The sequence below is a fragment of the Melanaphis sacchari genome, unplaced genomic scaffold (genome assembly GCF_002803265.2).
Source record: "Melanaphis sacchari strain LSU unplaced genomic scaffold, SCAv2.0 Contig29_pilon_pilon, whole genome shotgun sequence".
NCBI lineage: Eukaryota > Metazoa > Arthropoda > Insecta > Hemiptera > Aphididae > Melanaphis > Melanaphis sacchari.
Window position 1 is genome coordinate 215250 of NW_020271172.1, and position 26472 is coordinate 241721.

Consider the following 26472-nt stretch of genomic DNA (forward strand, 5'->3'; position numbering starts at 1 on the left):
CCAATATCATTTCAAAATTTAACGATTACGTGCCTTTGTGGTACCTAAAATTATACAACTTTTTTTTACTTGATGTAATATATTAGACCAATGTTACAAAAAAGTATATTTACTCCTCTTGTTATTTTACCGTTTAATATCAGCCATACTCTCTTCTTACTCAGTCTACGGTATTCGATTAGCCAAATAGGCAATAGACATCTTACTGTTAATAGTTTTATAAAATATTAACTATTTTAATATGACTACTTATGAATTATAGTTATAATGTATGTGTATATAGATTTAGTTGCTGCTTGAATAAAATAAAAGCCGTGTGTAGATCAAACAATATTCAATCGTATTCCATGTGCTTTAAGTTTTTTATTATGAAAAAAGGAAAGTGATTTAGGGTGAGGGTTGAGAAACTCATCGTCTCTGAGGGGCGTGTTCGTGGCCGGTTTACATTAACGACAGCGGCCACGGTGTACTTATAATATAATTATGTTTATATAATATAATAAGTATAGTAGTAATAGTAAATAAGTAATTTTGAAATACACGCATTATAAAAAAAAAAAAAAAACCCAATAAATCAGTACAAATTAATAAAATCGTAAATAAATAATTATAAATAAACGTGGGCTCATGCCACGTAATAAAAACAATTATCATACGAGTACAAAATATGAAAAATTAGCGGCGTTCGTCGTTTGTCATGCGGTTGGTCTGTCAGATGGTCTAAGCGGAATCGAAGGTCCCTGATGATTTGGGCTCTGTTGCTGTTGCTGTTGCCGATGCTTATTCCGGCGTCGGCTATTTCGGCTGCTACTGCTACTTCCGCTACCGCCATTGCAAGGAGGCGGTGACGAACGCGGTTGTTGTCTGCGGTCACTGCCTGCGTCCGTTTTTTCTGTACTAACGCCTCCACCTCCGCGGGGTCGACGTCTTCGCTGCTGAAGTTGCCATTGCTCATCCTGCTCATCCTGTTTCTGCTGCTGCTGTTGCTGCTTATGTTCTTCCTTTTGCTGTTGTTGGTTTTGGGGTTGTTTTTGGTGTTGGGACTGTTCGGGTTGTTCGTTCTTTTGTTGCTGATGGTGCTGCTGCTGTTGGCGTTGGTCCATTAACATCTCCAACTGTCGACGCATCTGCCGCGCATGCCGTTCACGCTGCTCTTCCATACGCTGACCATGTGAAACAATCAGTTGTGCAACTCGTTTCCTAGGTCAACATAACATTTTATATTTAATACACTGTACAGTTATTATATCAATAATTAAAATTTAGTAAGTGGTATGAAAAAAATTTTGATTATGCACAGCCATTCTACGAGTAACTTATCAGAATGTTTTAATTCTTATCACATACCTACTTTAAGTTACCTTCTGTACTCATGCATAATAAAATTTTAAACTATAGAAATATTAAATGTTAATTTATTTTTTATGAGTCCATAATTATCAAACTGTATCATATAATGTACACTTTTCTATTTGGTAAACACTAAGCTATCATTTAAAATAAATAGCAAGATTTTTATGTCGAATTTTAACGATAAAAGCAAAATTAACGTGAGAATATATGGAGTAACTAGGAAGAATAAAATAAAAATTGAATTTATTACCTAGTGAAAGTGTATGAATTGTGTAAATTGTCAATAATATACAAAATAAAAAAGTAGGTTGAAACGAATAGATCACGTTATAAAAATGAGTAACTCAAAGACAATGAAAATGACCAAAAGCATGTCTAGTTGATATGTCCGAGCCTACCCTTAATTTTGAACCCTTAAATATACCCAAAATATACATTTTTAAATTAAAAACTAGAATTTTTTTATCTATTTATCTTATTAAATATACTGGGCTCTGATTATTAAATGTGAATACATTCGAGTATTGTGTAAGTACACGTAGAGCAGTATATCGAACATATTTAATGTCGAAAATAATTATCTATCTTTACAAACCATTAATAAATGTAAAATTAATCGATGATCCTCAAATGCTTTTAAGAAAAACATTCATTAACGAATAGTCAATAACTATTTTAATATATGATAAAAAAATCAGCGGAAAGAAGTTTTTCGACAATAAGAAGAATCAGACATCTATGATTACTACGGGTCATCATCATTTATTATTGATATCAATCAAAAATTGTAAAGGAAATTTAGTTCAGAGTTATTGTAAGACCCTACAAAGATAATTGACGAATTCGGCATACAGTATAGCAGAATTAAATGTATTTATAAATAGCCATTGTTATTAGTATATTATATTATAATTGACTAAAAAAAAAGATGGAGCACAGAATACTATAAAAAAGTAATAATAGGGTAACTGACCTTACATAGTTAAGAGCAAAGGTAAACGAGAAAATATAAGAAAAATTGATATATTAAGCCCCCCCCCCCCCCCCAAATGACACGACCATAATATTATTTTATGTAAACAAGTAAGCTTACTTGACAGCCCGAGCGCAGCAGCTTTTCGGCTCGGTTTCACCATTCATGTCATCCTCGTCGGTAGCCATACCACAGCCTGTAACTGTACTTTCAATGTCCCCGTCATCGTCATCATCGTTATTCTCTTCCTTGTCTTCATCATTGTTACGGTTATTAGCATATTTCCCCGCCAGGGTGGCGGCCAACTGTATTTCCAATTCGATCACTTTTTGTTCTGCCTCTCGCAATTGGTTCTCAGCTTCTACCTGCCGATTGGTTGACTGTGCTAACATATTTTCCAGGCTGACATTATTGTTCCTAGCTATGGCTAGATCACTCTCCACTTCCGACAACCATCTGGAAACATTCATCATATCTTTCTCTGCTTTCTTTTGGGCATCTTCAGCTTCCAGCGCCCTCAATTCCTCTACAGACTGGATCCATGCCGCTTCACGCTGTTTCTGTACTGCTTCTCTCATTTTATCTTCCGCTTCTGACTGTCTCCGTTCCGCTTCTATCTCTTTCATTTCCGCTTCTGACTGTCTCAGTTCCGCTTCTGACTGTTTCCGTTCCGCTTCTAACAGTTGACGTTCCGCTTCTGAATGTTTCCGTTCCGCTTCATCAGCCCTTTCTACGCAAAGACACAAAGTACAATCAGTTAATGCTTTATTTTTAAAATAATTAACGATTGAAGCAGTTTCTCACTGTCGTAATAATATTATTTGACCGTCTTTTACTTACCTATGCATCGGTCCCGTTCAGCACGAGCCTCGTCAAGTAAGTCCTCGTACCACAGCGCCGTCGTGTCTACAGCTCGGCGCAGCTTAATCAATTCGGCATCTGCTTCGGCCCGAGCTTTGTTACAAGCCTCGGCGGCCGCCTCTACCTTGGCACTAGCCACAACTAGCTTATGTTCCTCTTGAATGGTGCGCCGTAACTCATCCGCTGCTGCCTCTCCCCTAGCTTGTTCCGCTTGAACAGCATCCTTCATGCGCTCAGCCCACTGCGCAATAACAATTGTAATTATATAAACTTCATTCGTCGATCACATTTGCATGATTGACGTGTAAAATACAAAGTGATTTTGTTAAGTATAGCAAACCGTGGAATATCTTATCTACGTTTATGAAAATTGTTTTATTTACTATTTTTTTCTTTGAAAGTAAAACTATTTTTATTATGAAAAACATATATCAAAAGAATATTAAAATACTGAAGTTCATTAAATCATAGCTGTATAATAAGTATAATATATTTATTAAATATACAATAATTAATAAATTTTCACATATATTTTAGTGTTAAATAATCAATATAATTTATTACACACCTACCACAAGGTATAATAAAGTGGATTAACTTGAAGCAATTTTTATTTTATTTGGAGACATAGTTTTCTCTTAAAATAATTTACCCATAATAAATCTATATACCATATACGTAAACATTATACAGCAATCTTTAAAATTTTTAAGAATTATAAAATTAATAAAAATATATTAAGTTAGTACAATTTATTTGGTATTAGTATAACTTTAAGCGTAACTATTAGTTATTAAAATTTAAATATTTCAATCATAACATAGTAATTACATTGAACGCAAACAGAAATAAAAATACGATAATCAAATTTAAGTATAGTGCTTTAAAAAAAATAAAAATATTTTTTCCTTTGTTTTAAAATATCAAGGGAAAACAAAAAAATAAGTATTCATTACTATAATGATATTGAATAGTTGACAATATTGAGTAATATGTTTAGATTAATTATTTTTGAATTTTCAAATATACTTATTATTAGCGCATAAATTAAGACTGTCTTGAATTAACCATATGTACAATATATATTATGCTAATTGATGCCAAGAAAGTGATGAAATGTTTAAAAAAAAATGTATGGTTTTATCTATTTATTTATATAATGTGGTTTTTATATAATTTTAAGACTTTGTATGATAACATTTAAATATAAAAGATATTGCTTAATGCTTGAATTTTTTTTTAAATTTCCTAATTAAAAAACACACTATTCCTACAAAGGTATATTTAACTCGTTAATTAGTCAAATTACACCTTAATTTTTTTTTTCTTTTTACAAATGATTATAAATATGATATAAATACTTAGAACTTATGAATTTTAAAGTATCATATAAAAACATTTACCAATTATTGGATAATTATAATAGAATAACTATAACTAAAAAAATACATAGTACATTTTCTGAAGATATTTATTATCATTTAGTAGGTAATTAATTAATTATATTTTAATTGTTCAAATTTTAAAATTTTGACAATATATAAAGGACTACAACACATTTAAGAAATTTATTCCAACACACAACACGTTTGAGCACAAAATCATAATCTGTTTTAGCACAATAAATTGTTTTCTAGTATCGTAACATGTTTAGAAAAAGCCATTATAAAGTTGATAATATAATATACAATATATATACTTAGATTTCTTTATATTTACAGTATATACATACCTTTTATTATTTAAATTTTATATGAGTTTATTAGTTAGATATCATATATTATTAAATTATGGAAAAAAGTTATTTTATTGATTTTAATTTATTGTAATTCTATGTTATTTGAATCAGCATAGATGATATCAATTAAACTATAATAAGTAGGTACCTAATACATCGTTACTATTTTGAAACAAAATAAGATTACGTTTTTATTTTTGTTTTCACGAGTCAATTTTTAACGTGTCAATTATTTGGTGAAAGAAATTGAAAACAGTACTAAAATATATAGATAAACACTATATCTATTATAAATTAACTCTTTAATAAGTTTTACTTAAGATGAGTTATAAATAAATTTAATAAAGTAACATGAAATAAAAAAATGTTTTTATACCATTCCAATTTTTAGTAATAGAACTAAAGAAGGAAACGAAATTATTTAGAAATTACTGAAATTATACAATATGTTAAACGTAAAAAAAGAAATTAATACATAAAAGCAATACAAATTACTCAGATCTTTAAAAATATTATGATATTTTATTTTTTATATTAAATCTAATCTGTGCTATTTAATTATTATGTACAGAATTTGGTAAAATATTTTTATGTTAGTTTAGCCAAAAAAAAAATATATTAATATTAATTTCAGAAATATTCATATTTTAATTATGAGGGAAAAATGTAAGACATATTTTATATCAATTCGACATTTTTTTTAACCACAGCTATCAAGACAATTTTCAAAACATATCACTATAATATCAACCATTAAATCTTTCCACCTTAAAAATTAAATTATATCTGTTTTAATAAATTGATGTTAAATTCAAGCGATAACTATTTTATAATCGTTATATTTTGATATTTTCATAGTCATCAATCATTAAAATTAATTATTGCAACATTTTGTTGTAACCATAACATGTTGTTAAGTGATTTTTTGCTCCACTATAGATAACATATCTATAATTGCGATTATAAGGAGCATAACATTGAACATTATTTGGCTAAACAATTTTAAATTGTAAAATGTAAATATTTTAAAATTTCTTTCAGGGAACTCCGACGATATTAAGTATAACGTTACTAAAGAATTGTGTTTCTCGTACAATAATACTAAACGACGTATGTCCCAAATTTTTATTATAATTTTGTTTGACTTTCTTAAAAATTTATGATGACATTGACGAAATTTAAGAAAAAAAAGAAGAAGAAAAATTAGTCACGCGTGCAGTATTTTTAGCACCGCAGGTATTTATCGACACAAAACACTAACCACAATGATAACGATTAGTTGATGGTTTGCACAAAACTACTTTTATCATACCACACACTGAAATGGCAATACAAAACGTATACATACTCTTGTTTCCAGTGCGGCGATTCGGTCAGCTCTTTCGCGTTCCCACGCCGAACGTGCCTCGGCTAGTTCACGCTCAGCCCGCTCCTGTTGTTCCTCCATTGCTTTCCTGCTCTCAGCCTTTGCGTCCCTCTCCGACTGTCGCCACTGCCGACGCACCTGCCTTTCAGCTGCCTCCACCGCACGCTGTTCACGTTCTTCCGACTCAGCGGCCAGTTGCCGTTCCCGGGCCGCCCATTCTGCCCGAAGTTCGCGTTCCCGTTTAGCCGCCTTGGCCACCTCTGCTTCGACCATTTCCCGTTGCCGACGTTCCGCCTCTGCCTTGATATCCCGCTCCCGCTTTTCCGCGTCCGCCAAAATCTGTTGCTCTCGCTTCGCAGCTTCCGTTAACGCCGTCGTCACGGCGTCCCGTTCGCGTTTCGCAGCCTCCACCGCGGCCAACCGGCGCTCACGTTTCGCCACTGCCATCGCCTCTTCTGTCTCCATCTTGAGCTCCCTCTCTCGCTTGGCCGCCTTTGCCTCCACCTCAGCCATTAACGCTTGTCTCCGCTCGTCTAGTTGGGTCTTGGCCGACGCCTCTAACTCATGCTTACGTCTGATCGCTTCCGAGGGCGTCCGCTCATCAAGATCCCGTTCCCGTCTTACTAACACGCTCTTGAGTTGCCGCTCGTGTTCCACTATATCCTCGGCCATTCTGTGTTCGCGTTTCACCATCTCATCCGCAAGCACCAATGCCCGCCGTTCTATTTCTTCATCCACGTTGCGTTGCCGCTTGTTCATCTCGTTAGACAGATTACGCTCTTGCTCCAACAGGCGGTATTTCCATTGCCGGTGCACCTCGCTGAGTTTCCACTCGAAGTCTTCCAATATTGAAGTATCCACGTTGATACCATGTGCTACGGCGCCATCCATGTCTTCCGTCCGCTCCAAAAGCGCCACTCCGTAAGTTGGGTATATTTTTGCCGTATGCGCCCGCTATAAAGAAAGAAAAAAAAAACGTGTCATTAAGGGGAAACCAATGAAATACAATTAACCCGTTGTCCGAAGACCATACCTCTGGTGTTTGCAGTTCAGTCGTCGACGTGGACTGGTGATTACTGTCGTCATTAGTGGAGGAGGTTTCGACGACCGTCGTACCATCGTCGATAGCATCGCTGTCGACGATTTTGGCAGTGTTGTCGTCGCTGCTGCATTTCATGTTAGTGTTATCTTCGTTGGTCGACGGGTCGGTTGTAGTAGTGTCGATTACAGTACTCGTCGCGTTCATCTCTACCGGCGTTTCCTCTTCTCCTACCGTACCGGCCGCGGGCATCATCTGGACGTCTGATGGATCACTTACGGCCGCAACGGCAATGGACGACTGGCGCTTGCGACGGCCTCGTCGCGAACCTTTCCGCTTGATGACATCGTGGCTGTTGTGATGCATTATGACGTCTGGAGGTGGCGAAGCGGTCGCGTCTGCCGCAGCACCGTTACAACTTTGGTCTTTGCTTTGAGTTTTATAGTCTTTATTACAGTCAATTTCGTCTTCGTGGCACGTAACTTTTGTAACAGGGACCTGATGGCTACCGTCACTGCCGTTTTCGTCTTCCGCCGATGACATTGAATACGACGAATACCGTTCGCCGTCGTCTTCATCGATCTCATCATCAATCTGCATTTCCATATTATTGGTGCCGTTCTCTATAGTGGTTTCTGTTACAGTGGTTACACCGTTGGCACTGCCAGCGTCTTTGACCACTTGCACCGCGATCTGGGGTGTTGCCGCCTCCGAGACAGCACCACCCGTTGTGGCTTCGATGGGTCCGTCTTTGATTTCAGCCGTAATGGTAGTTTGATTATAGTTATTGTCTCTACGGGTAAAAAAATAAATATTAAAATAATAGTGTTAATATATTATGAAATACATTTTCTCTTGGTTGTAATGTATCATAATATTAAACGATCTACAAGAACACCACTGATAAGTGATAACTACAGTTTTTTAATTGACTTAATTTTCCAAATTTTTTAAAAAATTGTTGCAGTTTGAGTTGATTGAAATTTAAATATTTTGATTTGGTAAAAATGTTGGTTTACTCAAAAACATTATTTTATTTTTTTTTTTTTTTGTTACAATGAATTTTTTGACTCTAAAATCACTTGTCAATCATTCATAACATTATTGTATTATTCGCTACTTTTTATGAACTTGTTTTGATATTTTACGTACAAAAGACTAAAACAAAATTAAAAAACTATATAGCATCAATACAACTTATTAGTTATTGCTCAATACTGTTAAGAATTTATTAAAATATAAGACTCTTTGAATACTACTGCTAACCCTTTAATACATATACAACGTATATGTACGTTTTATATACAAAATTATTGCCTTGTTTTTAACTTTTAAACTTTACACGGTTAATTAAATGTCATAAGTTAACTTTTTTTTTAATAAAATTATCTATAATTTTTTTAAAGTCCCAAAACTCCTTTAATTATAGTATAAAAATTTAATTTAGGAAATAATTTAAATAATAAAGCAAATCATTTAATTTACCTTTATACTGTTTTATATAATGTACTTTATTTAATATAAAGATTCAAGAGAAATTAATGGACTATTTTACCATATTATTGGTAATTATTATTTAATTATTTAACTGAATAATAAATAAAACACTCATTCTGTACACTACAAAGACCAAAAAACCTAATCCATTAATATAAATGCTATATTGTGTAATACACTATTGTATTTTAGATTCTGAGCGAAGCTTTAATAAATTAATTTTATCACGATGTATTCTTTTTTTTTTGTGAATGAGTATAAATTGATTTGTCAATAAAATATTTCAATTTTTTTAAATGAGGGTGGTTTTAGTTATAAAATTAAATCTAGTTTGTACTTTAGAGAAGTTAAACTTAAAAATCCAAGTACTTATTTTCATAATCGAAAAAAATATGAATTTAATTCAAGATTCTTCATGAATAGCTTATACTGAAATCATGAAATTTAATAAATATACCTATTTACGAATAGTCAATTTTTTTTTTCATAGACATGTTAAGTTCCAATTTGGACGAAATTACTTGTTTAAACGATAAATAACAATAATAATATGTTAATTATTTGATTATAATTTAAAAACATCATTTGTGGGAACTTAAATTTTTATGTATTTTATATTAATATGAATTTTTACTATACACAATAATATTTTTGATTTATTTAAAAATATTATTTAAGTAGGTACTTAAGTATATTTTTATTTTTTTATGGCAATTACAGAAAAATGTTATTAAAATTTAATATTGTGTTATAAAATTTGATAAAATGTGATAAAAACATATATTATTTTAATAATGAAATACAAATTATATAATAAATACAATATTTTTGAAAAAATTATATAAATCTGCTATAATACTAAAAGTCTGATAGATCAAATTATCTATTATCTATCTGAAACCACGATTAAAGAAACACACAAAAAAAAAAATACAAAAATCATAGTCTTACTTAAAACTAGATAAAATAATATTGGCAAACAATATATTTAGTGATATAAACTGACTTAGCTCAGAATTGTTTTTCGTACCTACCTATACAATGTTATATCATTGAATTAAAATTTATCACACATATCGTAGTAACCTACTTGACATCTAATACTTATATTATTATAATAATAATTGCCTTATTAAGGTAATAGTTGATTATTATTACTTTTTTGTTTTTGTTTTTTTATTTATCAAATTAAAAAAATACTGTTTACAATTTTATTTTTAATGCCCAATCATAAATCATAGTACTTATAAATATTTAGTAAATCGTGTGTTGGTACATATATATAAATTAATAACATCAATAATGCCTACGTTCATAATATTATATTACGTGAGACTTCAGCTCGATTTGATGCATTGTAACAGTATAATTAATTGTATTCCAGTATTCGTTGTCGTAGATTTTTTTTTATTTAATTCGTATTTCTTAATAATTTTACGGTCGTGGTCGTCCATTAAAAACTATTAACCTGATTATACTCGCACGCCGACGTTTATTAATTATTATCAATATTTAATAACAGAAGACGCGAGTAATTTAATCAAAATCTATGTAATAAAAAAACGTATCGAATCACGAATGTGTAATATCGTAGTATCGACGTTCGATCGAATATGATGACAATAAAAATATTATGGTAATAATAATAATAATAATACGTACCTACATAATAATGTGACGATATCGTGTTTTGTATAGGTGTATTATTGAATTATAATCGACGGACGATACGCGACCGAAGTGACGGACTTAACACCGGTGTAGCGATTGCGGAACGATGCATCAATTCGTATCGCCGCGTAGAGGTACCTAATATTATAATATATCCAATGCCGACGACGTCAATGGCAATGAGCGCCAAAGTTCTAAGACGGGCGTGCCGCCGCCGGCTGCCAATACGCGCCGCCACCGCACTTTACTAATAATAACTAATTTATAAACGAGTGCGATATACGCGTATAATATAGATATATATCACAATACGAAATGTACTTTTTTACTCGTTCATGTATATTGTATATATATATATATTATATACATATGCGTATTGTTGCAGTAGTGAACGGCGGATAAAAAGAAGACGGTTTCGGCGGTCATCGGGTGAGTATGGAAGGGGTGAAGGGACATGCAGTGTTTTTCTAATTATATACACACTTGCGGTTATAGTCGTAAGTATATATTATAAGCCTCCGTCGTCAGTCTCGGCGATCGTCGTCGAATTTAAAGTGTAAGCGCTTTGTGTATATTTCATGTACACACTATATCATAATATTATACTCATTACACAGACAGTAAATGTGTTGTGTGTGTGTGTGTGTGTGTGTGTGTGTGTGTGTGTGTGTGTGTGAGTGTGTGTGTGTGGTCATAATTTGACCATATGGATGCGGGTTTAATCACTGGTTGTATATCTTATATTAGAATACAGTGTAGTTATATTATTATAATATGCATGCACAACAATAATCAATCGAGTTAATATGAAACTAAATGAATTCGACTTGTGAACGTTGATTCAATTAAATAAATATTTACGAATTTCGATAAAAATAAAAAAAAAATAAAAATTGCGTTCTACTTTGGAAATACGATAGTTATTTTTAAATACAAAAAATAGTATAGTGAGTACTATAAATAGTTAAATTATGTACGACAGAATAGCATAAACTAATAGATAAATAAATTTCGACAATGATCTATTTGAAATATTATTTTAACTATTTTTTAAATACTGTAATTTATCGTCTTTTAAGTGCTTTAGAATGTAAGTTTGTCTTTATTTATGCACATTCAATAATTTTAAAGTGCATTAAATTAACAGTCCTGATTTTAATCAATCGAATTCCTCGAAGTTTAAAGTTACTAAAAACTTTGCTGATAAAGGTTTCGTGACATAATGCGTTTGTAAACGACGCAAGTGGGCCGATGACAGCTAGATGCCAACGAATCAATATTCTTTGTCCACGAAAATCCTGATCACATGATATTTGTATCACAATAAATGCGTGTAATCCAAACCGGTCGATATCGATCTAGTCTATCTCAAAATTTAGTAGGAAGAAAAGAAAAAGTATGGAACCGTTAACTGTATAGACATAATGTTTAAGCGGCTCCGCGAGAAATTGCAATATCTTGCCAACATGTTTGCCTGGACAAACTGGGTAGCTGCCATCCATGAGTATAGAACTTACGATTTATGCTTTCGAACGAAAACAAAACTAAATAGTATCAATTTGTGGGTCGAAACGTTTGTCATTAGTTATACATGACGATTGATGTATTGTATAGAATTATTTAGTATAGGTAGACTTAAATAGTTCAATAAACAATAAATAATTATTATGATATTATTATGTATATTAAAACTTTTAGTTTATAAAACAATTTAACTCACATTAAATTCTAGTCAGTTTACTTTGACACAATTTTCATTCTGAATCAAAATTCTAAAATAATACGACTCTATCTAAATAAATTCTCTGAAAATAATTACTATTTAATTCAATCTTTATAAATACGTGATCAAATTTGAAGTATATTACCCGCTAAAGACTTAAGCAAAATAAATGTTATGACTTATTTAATAGTATTTAACTTAAAAGTATTTACTAAGTATAGTATTTAAGTAGTAATAATATTACACTCATTATTTAAAATTATAATACTAGCTATAACAAGAACTGTTATTAATCGATTTATTAAGGACATTTAGTAAAAACCCACAATTATTTTCCATAAAGTTTTGGCATACTATGTTGAGTACGTTTGATATTTAACTATTATTAATTTGGTCTGGTATAATTCAAAAAATTTAAACCTTAGAAACTTTTAATTTCACTATTACTTAAATTAATTATTTTCTTTATAATATATTATTATTATTAATTTTTATAGTTTTTAGATACATTTTAAATTATTTATAGTTCCTACTTCACATTTTCGAAGTTTTTAACCGTTTTTAGTTTAAAGTTCAAATGTTGATTTCATTGATCAAATCCTCAAAAATATAAAAAAGATTTTTTAGGTAACAATGTTACTATTACTATTCAATTTCATTAGCCAAGACACTGTAACTTTAAATATAAGGTTTTTGAAAGTTAATTTAACATAATTCTAAAAATAACAAAATTATTTATGCCCCATTTACTTTTTATAAACATTTAAAGTTAAATTGTTGAAAAAATAGTGTGTTTAAATAAAAAATAACAACTTTAGATATTTTGTTATAATTTAAAAAATATTATTCACGGGAATTTGAAACTTTTCACTATTACGTATACAACGTCATATTATGTTCGTATTATTAACTTCCTAATATTATTGTCAAAGACGACTAATTTTAAATGATAAATAAGTACTACGAACATAGCACACCATTTGACTTTAAATACTTGGTATAATAATATGTCGGTATGGAATTAATAATTATAAATAAATAACGTTAAATTATTTATTACTAAACATGGTTTTACAGTTTTAAATAACGATATATATTAATCACATATTCTGTATTCACATAACTTGAAAATTTTGAAATTTTATAAAATTCATCATCAAAATATGCCTATGTAGTGTGTACCTTTAGTATTTTCAAATTAATTTAGTAACAACTTATGAGAAACCTATATTATTAATATTGTTTTGCTTCTATATCGACCAAATATATTTTTTATCAAAATGTATAGAAATAAAATTAAAATATTTCAAATTTATATAAATAGCTCAAAATTAGTTAAAATATTTTGAAAATTATATCATGCATAGAATATACTAATTTTAATAAAATTCATTTACAACAAAGCACCAATTTGATTCATTGCCCTGCTACTTATCAAAAAACATATTCAAGTTAAAAATCTAAGTATTTTTACAAATCAATAAATGCAAATGTAAATGACAGAAAAATTTTCTTTTTCAAACACATTATTGTAAAATATCAATACAAAAGTATTACTCCTCTCAGAATCTAAAATATTTATAAAAGCACAATTTGTTTTTAGGTATTAAAATTTAAAATGTTAACGAAATTAGTTATACAACAAAAAATAATTATTTTGATTATCTTTTAATAATTAAAAAGTTATTTAAAGTTTTGAATTATTTCTAATGCATATTTGCTTACAATATTGCTAATAAACATAGTACATTTTGCCTATAAACTATATATTGCATAATATGCATATATTTTAATAATATTAAAATTTAACAATACATATTTGTCTTAATATATACTTGAGGAACATAATTTTAATAAAATTTGTGCAAATTATAATAATCAAAAAATGTAACAAGTATCGAATTTCATTATCTCATAGACGGCAAACTCGTTTGTTCTTAATAGCTATTGTTTTCAAATTCAATAATAAATATTCATCTCTTTTAAAAAATAATTCTGAACGGAATACGATTAAAAAATAGTTGGTTACCAATTTAGTTTCTAAATGTAGCAATAACTTACAGTGGTGTGTATATTTTTTTTTTAGTTTACTCATATATATCATTGTCTTTAAGAGCAGAAAAAATACAACAAAATAAATTAATATTGTCAAAATTTGAACTCTAAACATTTATGCAAATAATGATGTATTTCTAATATTGCTATATAAAAAACTTATGTGGAGTCTTGTATTTTATAATGACAAATTCATAAATGCACGCGCATTTTTCGTAAATTTTTAATGCATATAATGTCGGTCCCTAAACTTATGTAGACTTATAATTAATAACTGTTCAATGTATTTAAATTTATTGTAATCTATGATTAGAAAAAAAACAAGTAATTAAAAAACTATGTAAGTTTCAATCATTTTTACTGCAATGTCGCTACTTGTTTTCCAACTATGCTATTGAAAATTGAAATAGGTCTTTAGTATTATACTCATGAATTCATAGGAAAGACCTACTTTTTAAAAATGTTTTTCAGTCCACAAATTACACAAATCAGTCTCCACACGTGCGCATAACAATAACGTTTAAAATAATTTACAAAATAATACATTGTCATAAAAATAATTATATATTAACGAAGCACGCGAATGCGATTAATTATAAACTCGTGGCGGCGGTATATCTCATGTTTCGACAACGGCGGTGTTCGGCGGTCCTAGCTTGTCGCCGCTGTTAACTATTATTAGACGCGTGCGCAGGAGACTCGAGTGTTACCGACTATGAATCTAGCCGGTGTACATTAAACATTTAAACTTAAATTTAGTGCATGCGCGTCGATTCGTGCGTATATTATAATTATGTATTTATTATGCATTTTATTTATTAATATTTTTATCGTAACAAATTACGCGACAATAAATATGTTTTGATATACCGCGACTGGCTGACAGCCAACAGGTAAGTCGTGGAACGTAGATGTATAAAACATACTAGATATCTGATCCACTATTTCATAATATTATTTAAAAACAATATAAAAACATTGAAGGCGATTAAAATCACCTTGGATCATTTTTAAATTTCTCATATCAGACATAAGAGGTTAATGTTTACAAAATAAGATGGTACGCCGTCAAAATGGACTTTTATGCTTCAAAGTTAATTTTATTTTCTGTCTGTACATCTGTTAAAATAATTTTTTCGTCATAAACTAATTTTAAACGTTCTTCAATTTTTATCAGTGTAAATTAAGTGTAAAAATATACTTTTAAGATGAGAAAAAACGCCAAAACGACTACACTATGGACTTCACTAGTATCTCCAAGGCGACTAATGACTATCTAGTAATGCTATAAATCTTCAGTTCAATGAATGTATGAATAAAGTAATATAACTTATAAGTAATTTACCTCCTTTATAGTAATCATTTATATGCAGCGCGGCAATCGGATGCGTGTTTAGAGGTAAATACGAGAGAGTGAGAGAGAGAGAGGGAGGTAATTTCCTGAGGTAGCATTATTTTATTTAAGCATAATTGTGTACATAATTTATTACGAGTATAATAGCTATAGATATTAATTTATGATATAAGACAATTATTATTATTTAATAATTATTAGCAATTTGCTATTAATATGTAATTATTTTTATGCTTTCTAAGTTGTAAATTAATTGCTATTGCTAATCTAAATTTAGTAGATAACTGTTTAATTTTTTTTTTTTTAATTTGTTTTTCCTATTTAATTAAATTACATAATATATACATAACTAATTTTTATTTCTAAAAAGTGAAGTTTATTAAGATTAAAGAGTAAGTATTTAATAATTGTCACCGAATGATTAATTATAGCTAGTTTATGTATAGACATTTCAACTTGTCACCGCAAAATAATATTTTAACTTTTGATACAAATATTATGGTACTCACTTTCGAGTAATTCGTAAGAAAATAACAAGTCAAGTTAAATTCATATTTATTTAATATTTTAATATTTTATACGTCATATTATCATCTTAATATCTATGACTGTGATTTATAAGTAAAAACTAATTCAATACGTATGTTTATTATTATTTATTAATTATCTAGTATAACAATGGTTTTAAATAAAAATAAAGATATTAAAATGTATTGATTAAATAATTTAGTGTACGCTCAATTAAAACAACACATCTATTGTGCAATAAACAAGAATAGTAGGATGAATTGTTATACCAAAATGGTACCCAAGTTATTATTACAAAAAATTTGAAGTTGCAAAATCACTGGGTATGAGTATAAGACCCAAGCGGTAATTAAAAAAAAATAATTAGATACCTTATTTATAATTACGTCAAATTTTATTTACAGTAGGGTCTTAGTAATCCGAACGAACTTGGAAATTGCCGCATCGCTATACTAATATACATACACGTGTATCATAATTAATAATAATATGCAATACATGTACTTATTAACTGGCTATTTATACATAATTATAATGATTTTATCTATTTTTTATTGTATTCATTGTGCTTTTTAATAACGAATTTTATGAATTAATACTGCAGTATAGATAAAGATTAATTTCAAAATTTAAACTGCAAGAAAATTGATTTTTTTTCAAGTCATAAGTAATTCGAACAAATCGTTAATCCGAATGATCTCTTTTCCCAATCTCGTTCGAATCAACGAGACCCTCTACTGTATTTTATCTTCTTATTGAATTTTAAATTTTATCGTAAAACATAATATTCTTGAACTATTAATATAATATAATCTACTATTTTTAACGTAACCTTAGCATTAATAACTCAGAATAATTTTTTTCATTAATTTTCCACATTTATACTAAGTATAAAATAAACATTTTAAACTCGCGAAGCTGTAAGCATAAATTACTTATACTGCATTGATTTAAATGATAAAATTTAGAATATAGGCGTTGACAATGATAATTTGTCAATAGAATTTATTTTGTAACAATAGATTTTAACTGCGGTTACTACGGGTATATTTCATTTTTAAACATCAATATTATCATGGTTCCAACAATTTAATTTATTTTTACACATATACAAAGTAATATTAAATAGGAAAATAGGCAGTATCAAAATCTTAACAGCTAACGAACGTATACCGTGCTATGTGTACAATATGGATAATAATAGGAGTGGCAAAAATTATACCACGATCAACTTGAGCTTATTAAATTTGAAAGTTAAAAATTAGAATCGTAATAAATATTTTCATCAATATTGAACTTAGTTCATTTATAGAATAAGTTAAAAGGAATTAAGCACCAAGGTACAAAAATTCTAAATATCTTTGAAGCCAATTATAATTGGTTACCGACAGTGTTTGAATATTTCTCCTATAATTGTATAGAAACTATAAACTAGATTATTAACTGCAAGAAATAACATCCGACTAAATAATCGCCACGTTAGTTGTGGGATCAGTATATTATCATATCAGGACACATGATTAATGTAGCACTTAAATTTATTATTTGAGTTGTTTGCGTATACTAAATATTGATTTTACTATATTAATTCATGTTAACGACAAAAATTGATAATATACAATAACCCACAACAACTTGCCAGAAAAATAATTTTACCTCTTTGTCTACATATTTTATAGTTAGCGGTTTAGTTTATTATAATCATATTATCTATAATATTCTGCAAAGGCTGCAAATACAACATTAATCAAAATATTTACTTTGGATTTCCAAATTATACTCACCATCGATAGTTCCTTGTATTATTAAGCCATTTCCAACCGATTAGACTAACATTATATAATTAATATCAATGTATAATAAGAATTATAGATATAGAGTTTTGTGCGGAAGTGAGAGTTATTATCTACTATAATACCTATCAATGTACAATAGTTGTCACTTAGATTTTTAAAATAGATTATTTATCATGGAATAATAAATAATAATTTTAAACAAAATATAATATTATGTTTAGGTATATACCTCTTGTACATAGTTATATTTGTTTTATATCCAAAAATTAATATTCTTAAAATATGTTTAAGAATACTAATATTAATACTAATACTTATTACTAACCAATAAAATGTAAGTATTAAATAATATTTGATTATTGGTGATTACCTTTTACTCAGTACTTGAATTGAGGGGAAGATTTGTGAGTACCTCAACTTTTTTTTTATTGTTTCCAATATCTAAATTAATACATATCTACTATATGTATACAAAACAACAGCAATGTTATTAAATAATACATATTAGGTACGTAAGAAATGTAGCTGAAAACGTATTAACCTCAACTAATTTTTCAAAAACTTCGTCCCTACCTCTAAACTACTTTGTTTAAGTGTTCAAATTTTTGAACTTTTCGTTAATTATAAAATGCACCAGATACCAGACATCATCGTTTATTATTAACAAATAATCATAATTAAAAAATATATATATGTCGACAGGAAGCTGTTTAATAATCCTTAGTATTTTGGTAATATTACTTATAACTTTATAAGTTACAAGCGCGATTATATAATATTTCTGTAAGTTCATTTATATCGCAATGTTGCACCAAGATAACAATTACAAGGGATAAGTATTCTATGAATAATAGTATATTTAACGGTCGAATTACAATAGTACTAATTAAAAATAATTAGTATTATATTGTTTATGTTTTACCTTAATCTATCATTGATCGTAGTTTTTATTTTTGTTTTACTTAAATGGCTTTAACCACTTCTCTATAATGGTTGATTTTTTAATTAATGTATAGTTAATTGTTTATTGGTTCAACTTGTTATTTAGTAATTACAGTTGATGACTGGTATGGTGATTGACAAAAAATAATTTCATAAAATAGTGTATTTTCATGTTTTAAAAAACAAATGAAAGTACTATGGTCTCTTAACAGTAATTTATTTAAATTTTACGTTTAAATAAACAATACGATTCATTTTAAACTTAGAGTAAGTAATATAGATTGAATCTTAAAGATTTGTATCATAAAATTGTAAATATATTTTCATACAACTTAATTGTGGTAATAAGGGTATCGGAGAGCCTGGGAGGCTTAGTCCGTGCGGTACATAGATAAATTTAAAGATTATACAACAGAACAAAACGTTTTCATTGTTTTTGGTTAAAATTATTGGAACTTTATGAGTTGTTGCTTTTGGGTCCAGAATGAAAAGAAAATACGTAAAATTAGAGTTGTTCAACAAAAAAAAAAACCGACGCTGGATGAATAGATATGTAAAGTTGATATGTCGGAAATATCATCTATAAAATTAATCAGAAAACCAAAAATATTGTTTATCCCACACATTACACCAAATTTAATACTAGCATTTTATAATGTTGGCAACAAAAATTAACACTGACTCATTTTGTACAGGCAACAAAATGCACGGGGATAGCTAGTGATACCATAATAATTTTAATGATTTGTTATTCATTATAAATGGTATTATCGATTTTCTTTAAATAATTAATTGAATTAATTAATAACCCGATAACTTGTTATTTATTTTAAAGAATTATCTGACGTGATAACATCGAGTGAAACTCGTTGCGACTAAAATATTATATATTATTATATATTACTGTATTATTACTATAATACTGTAATATTAAATATTCGGTCGACAATAGACAATCTCTCGCTGCGCGTTATAAAGAACATTCTTGAACAAATATTAAGCCGGAATCTGGCAAATGCTAAATTCCATTCGAAATATCGATATATAATGCACACAATATCTTCCCTACCGCCTTCACGCCTCATCGAGGTACAATGTCACTAATGCCAGTAAAGAATTTTTATTCACAAAAGACGGCCGTCCGATAAAACACAATATCCATTCTAGCCGTTGCACCCTTGGGTATACCTAAGAAGGTTATTGTGTACAGGCGAACAAACAGCTAAATTCCATCCGAAATACATGTGTATATAATATATAGTTGGTACCCTGCTGTAACACAAATTCACCATACGATGTTTTCAAAGAATGGTCAAAAACATTCTTTACTAATCCCAGTAAAGAATTTTTAGTCACAAAAGACGGCCGTCCGATAAGACACAATATCTATTCTAACCATTGCACTCTTGGGTATACCTAAGAAGGTTATTGTGTACAGACGAACAAACAGCTAAATTCCATCCGAAATACATGTGTATATAATATATAGTTGGTACCCTGCTGTCACACAAATTCACCATACGATGTTTTCAAAGAATGGTCAAGAACATTCTTTATTAATCCCAGTAAAGAATTTTTATTCACAAAAGACGGCCGTCCGATAAGACACAATATCTATTCTAACCATTGCACCCTTGGGTATACCTAAGAAGGTTATTGTGTACAGACGAACAAACAGCTAAATTCCACCCGAAATACATGTGTATATAATATATAGTTAGTACCCTGCTGGGCCTGCTGTCACACAAATTCACCATACGATGTTTTCAAAGAATGTTCTAGAACGATAATATTATATTATAATTTATAGCCACCCCAGCAACAAAAACTCCATCTGCACAGCAGATATCGTTTAGATTTCTTATTTATTTATTCATTTATTTATTTATTTATTTATTCTTATCTACGTTTTTAATAACGAACAAACATATTTTTTGATTAAATATTTATTACCAACGCACAACTCGTATGTGATAATTATTTAGTTCTCAAATACTGCTGATCAATATAATATATATATATCATTGAGCATATATAATCAATGTATGTATATATATATATATATACATATTATATTAATATAAATTAAGTGGTATTGAACCCAGTCTATAATGTGTAATAGCAACAGCTACAATAAGACAATTTCGATGAACTGTATATTATTTTAAATACATTTATAATAATAATGTTTAATATGAACGATAAATGAACCTTCTTTATGAAATATTTTATCAATTATTTTTTTTTAAATTACATTGCCCCTCTACTTTTATTTTTCTTCCAATTCAAGTACCGGTCGTACACAGTTATACATTGAAAATCTACATGCTGATCTAATCTCTATACGTTAAAAACGACGTAATTATACAGGAAATGTGTAATTATAAATTTCTAAGCAAATGGGGCTTATATAAACGCGTTATGCTATAAAAATCCTGAACGCTGTACACATAGGCGTAACTAGGGGGGAACTTGGGAGGCTTAGTCCCCCAACATAATTTTTAGCCCCTCCTGTCATAATTCCTAGTCCCACACTCCCGCCAATATTAGTAACATTTTTAAACTTAAATTTAAAATATCATTTTATTTTTTTTTATTTAATATCTTGGAAAAATATTAATTTAAACTATATTATTGTATGTAATGATCTTGTGTAAGACGTATCATGTTGTGTAATTTTTACTACACAAATACTCCCTACTAAGAAGTTGTCAATAAACTAAAAATCGTTAAATTCTTTATATCTAAAATAATACTTAATAATATGTTAATATATAAATATTTAACCTCAATACCACTTGGTTTATTATTTGTTTTATAATTAAATATTAATTTACATTCATATTATATGTATAATCAATGAATGTAAGGTGTTTGGAGGGGGTTGGTGGGAGGGGGGTTGGGGGCAGAGCCTCCCACTTAATTTACTTATAATAAAAATTCTAGGGGTGAAGCCCCCCCTAACTTTAAGGTCTAGTTACGCCTATGGCTGTACATCATGAAATAGACAGTATTGGATACTCACCCTGTGGGAGACTTGTGCGATACGACGTCGGCCGCCTGGTCGTCTTCGGTCTGTTGTCGTTGACGCTTCCGACGGTTCCGCCGCCTGCGGGGTTTCTTACCGCCGCCAATGTCGCCGCCATCACCTCCACCAATGTCGCCGCCATCACCTCCACCAATGTCGCCGCCATCACCTCCGCCAATGTCACCACCATTACCTCCGCCAATGTTGCTGCCATTACCTCCGCCAATGTTGCTGCCATTACCTCCGCCAATGTTGCTGCCATTACCTTCGCCAATGTTGCTGCCATCACGTACGCCAATGTTGCCGCCATCAGCTCCGCTAATGTTGCTGCCATTACCTCCGCCAATGTTGCCGTCACAGCCTCCGCCGCCATCTTCGAGTTTCTTCGACTGACGACTCCGTTTCTTGTCGTCGGGTCGGTCCACTGCGTCTATCGGCGTCACTAGCATTGTGGTACGCTCTGCGGGACCTACACTACCGTCGGGCCTGAGCAAATGATGAGCACGCGTGACGTTCGGTATTACTGCCTTGTCTTTTGCCACTGTACGGCGTGGCGCGTGGAGTGCGAGATACCCGCCTATTTTATCGAGTATAGTAAACTTATTGAATTTGTTGACGAACCGCGCACGATATTAATAATAAATTAACCACTGTTGTTATTCTGGTAACTTAACCTCGCGATCAAGAGACACCGATCAAGAGACACCGATCAAGAAACACCGATCAAGAAACACCGATCAAGAGACACCGATCAAGAAACACCGATCAAGAAACACCGATCAAGAGACACCGATCAAGAAACACCGATCAAGAGACACCGATCAAAAGACACCGAGCAAGAGACACCGAGCAAGAGAGAGCGAGTGAGCAAAAAAAGGAGCAACAAACGCGCTACGCCGGTGGCTGTGGCTGATGCAGTGACGTTGGGTTCACGACAGCGATTTAAACGGCCGGCGTCGGAGACACGTTATCGTGGCTGATTCGTCACTTACACAGACGCACACACACACACACATACGTGAGCACAAGAAAGGGACGCGACACTATAGGCTCGCGCGCGCGCATGCGCCGTGGAGGATTGGAGCGACTGCGGGGATAACGGCTACGGTGACGGCGGCCAACGAAAATAACTACGCAGCTGCCGCCGTCGCCGAGATCGCACTAACTGTAGGCCTGTAACGGCTAGCCTGATGGATTAGTTTTGGTACATGGGAATCACGCGAGAGTGGAAAAATAAATAGTAATAATAATAATAATAATAATAATAGTAATTATTATAAAAGCTAATAGGAAAATAAACGATGATTGGTGTGCGCACAGCGATATGGTAGCGCGTGAAACGGGAGAGATTTATTATATTGCCGTTGTTATAAAAATACGACTGTACGTCGTTGATAAAAATAATGTGCCCGCAAACGTTGTGAAAACGACACAGCGGCAAACGATTGTACAGTGTCCAGCGTCCAGAGATGGTGGTGACCGTCGTGTGCGGCGGAAAAGTGTTGGAGGTGTGATGCGTGTGTGTGTAAAGAGCTGTGCGCCACGCACTCGTTATACGTGTAAAAAGTGAAAAGAGCCGCGCTGGAAGAGCGTCTGCGCGAGTTAAAAATCAATAATCACGGTCGAGCAACCAAAATCCATCCGCGATACCGAAAACAACATTTTCTGTGTTATAACATAACGTTTTTTGTTTCTCACTGATGTCATAAATAATACAAAAACATTTATTGTTCGATTTAAACCCGTTGGTTTTATTTTTCAAATTTAAATATTGGTAATTATTTTTATAAAAGTGATACTAAAAAAAAATTAAAACGCCGCGGAACACAAAAATATTGACTTCTGTATAGTATAATATCTATACATTTAATTAATTAGCTACTTTGAATGTAACCTTGAGGTTATTTTTTACGCAAAAACATTTTTTTTTACATACATATATATATATATATATATATATATATATATATATATATATATATATAATTACGTTTACAATATTACTGGCACAGGACCATTATGCGTTATATTATATCATTATTATTATTTAAATAAACCTATTTAAGATTTAGATTTTAGTTTTTCTCAATAACTCGTTGAAACTGACTGCATAAAATCCCTTAAAAACTATCTATGTAAACAACGAGTACTTAGTCATACGCGTGAAATACACGCAATTTTCTCTATTCGCTTTTTTCAAAACTTATACGTTTTCTCGTCAGAACTTCAACAGTTTGATTGATTTGATATTAATTGAACGTTCATTTCGATGCAACGCTTCTCCGATTAAACTATATTGTCATAAATATTAATAAAATATTAAGTACATAAAATATTTCGTGCTTTCATCACGAAATTTCAGTGACATTTTATCAGTGGCGGCGCGTTAGGGTAGACAATGAGACATAGTCTACCCAAAAATCCCAAAAATATAAAACAATTTAATTAAAAAAATTAGTTATTTATTATATGATACTATACCTACTATATAAGTATTTTATTTGTTCATAATTTTATAAATAAAATGTTATTTACACTGATTCGTCTCTACAATGTCTGTGTGAGTAACGACTAACGAGTATGACTAAATAATAAATATATATAATATATATAGTATAATTTTATTTATATCTTATCAATAATTATGTAATCGCTCCGTTGTCGCCGTCAAATCGGTCGAGACATATTGAATTGTGTCTCACTATTGATGACGAGGGCTTATGACATGGTAAACGGGGACGTAGTGGGGTATTACCAAAATTATATGCATGGACGAGACATGTCTCAACGTAATATTTTAGTAATTTAATTGCACATTTGCATTCCGATTGTGGTTAATGGCACACGTTTAATGTTTATCATTTTTTCTTAATGAAGTGATATACATTTAAAACTTAATATGTCAGATATTATTGATATTATTTTAAATAAAGGTCTTGGTTCTTTTTCGCAACAAAACAAAATCGGCGAATTGATTTAAATTATATTCAAATATAGTTATTTTATGTAATTTACTTTTTTTTATGATGATCTAATTTTTAAATAAATTTTATATAACACCATATTATCTTTGGTTGTCTTGTTGTCTACCCTACGAAATTGTTCACGCGCCGCCACTGCATTTTATCGATCGGAACATTTTTTAATTAAATTATTTCATTAACAGTATCCATCAACGTACATACAACATTGTTTTCTAACCGCTATAATTAATAACACGGTGTTAATACTCGGCAAACAATCTATCACGTACCACCGTAACGCAACACTGCCCTGGTATTAATTTTCCCTGTTAATTAAATGAAACCGATACCAATTAATTTAAACAATATAATGCATTATAGTTAAGTGATTATTGTACGTGTCTGAGTCATATTCGTTTAGTATTACATTTATGTCATGCATGGCTGTAGGTTGGGGCCTGTAGGTATCATATTTTATTTTAACAATATTATATTTTATGAACGTCGGATATGTAATAAATTATAATATATATTATGTCGTGATATTATTACCTGGGTACCGAATTATTTTATCTGACCACGTGTTCATAATATACCTAAAGTAAAATAACACTTAAATAGCAATAGAATAAACATAAAAGAAATACAATTTCAAAATAATTAATTATATTACTTACTAATATTTAATTTACCTAAATGGATGCACTTTTCAATGAATTTTTGAATTAGTACTGTTTCAAATAAGTTTATGCAAAACTTTGGTAAACAATAAATTCCTTATTTTTTGTAGCGAAATATTCCCGATGACTATTACTGTTATTATTCTTATTATTATTTTATTATTAATATTTCCGTGTCCGTGTACACTCGAAGTGTCGCCGTGATCACTTATCGCTTTTAATTTTACTGTGTCTGTTGAATAAATATACTTAAGACTTTACACCAGGTAGTCCCGAGAGTGACAGGATACTGGTGGCAAAGTAAAACATTCGTTGTACGTTACTTTTTGTTAAATATATCTATTTTTATTTTATTTTATCTGTTGATTATTATGAATTCGTTATAGTATTATTTGAGTGCCCTCCGTTTTACAATTCTACATTTTATTAAACCCACGATATCTGTGTTACACACATAATTTTAAACAATCAAATTAAAAAATTGTTATTAGAAATATAGACAAAAGCTAGGCTGGTTCAAAATTACGTGTTTATTCAACAAACTAATACTAGAAGTTGTGATAATAATGAAAAATAATAGTTAGAAATGACCAATAAAATAAGCGTATAAATATGCATTAGGTACTGCATATTTTATTTTACTGGTCTGTGGATGAACAATAAATTAACATAATAAATTCATTATCGTATTTAAACAACTATCGGTTTATAAAAATATTCCACGCACGTGCATGTTGAAGTGACGTATTATGCAATAATTCGCTTAAATCCAAGTGAAGCTGAGAGTACGTCTTATGTCGGAAATAATTTTTTTTTTTTTTTAATTTAACTTATAAGTCTATAATATAATAGATCAAAACAAAATAAATTATGTAAATTTCCAGAAATATTTTACAATTTATATT

The 26472-nt window shown here is 30.3% G+C and overlaps 1 protein-coding gene across 2 annotated transcripts; it reads right to left on the reverse strand.

Moving 5' to 3' along the window:
* Positions 1 to 600: 600 nt before the first annotated feature.
* On the reverse strand, positions 601 to 22878 carry LOC112595747 (trichohyalin-like). 2 transcript variants are annotated; one of them, XM_025341046.1, is made up of 6 exons: positions 21922 to 22878; positions 7325 to 8123; positions 6274 to 7245; positions 3167 to 3428; positions 2447 to 3056; positions 601 to 1200 (listed from the first exon to the last, which is right to left on the reverse strand). In XM_025341046.1, the coding sequence occupies exons 1-6, from the start codon at positions 22371 to 22373 to the stop codon at positions 696 to 698; spliced, it is 3600 nt and encodes a 1199-aa protein (XP_025196831.1). In that variant the 5' UTR covers positions 22374 to 22878; the 3' UTR covers positions 601 to 695. The 2 variants fall into 2 exon arrangements, with proteins under 2 accessions (XP_025196831.1, XP_025196832.1); XM_025341047.1 differs by lacking the exon at positions 21922 to 22878 and adding an exon at positions 10494 to 10575.
* Between the last annotated feature and the right edge of the window lie 3594 nt (positions 22879 to 26472).

Excerpts from the sequence above, each read along its gene's own strand:
- LOC112595747 (XM_025341046.1), bottom strand. The coding sequence starts at position 22,373 with ATGCTAGTGACGCCGATAGACGCAGTGGACCGACCCGACGACAAGAAA. Across the intron at positions 8,124-21,921 it reads TCGCACAAGTCTCCCACAGG|AGACAATAACTATAATCAAA; the intron begins GTGAGTATCCAA and ends TTTTACCCGTAG. Across the intron at positions 3,057-3,166 it reads TGAACGGGACCGATGCATAG|AAAGGGCTGATGAAGCGGAA; the intron begins GTAAGTAAAAGA and ends GTCTTTGCGTAG.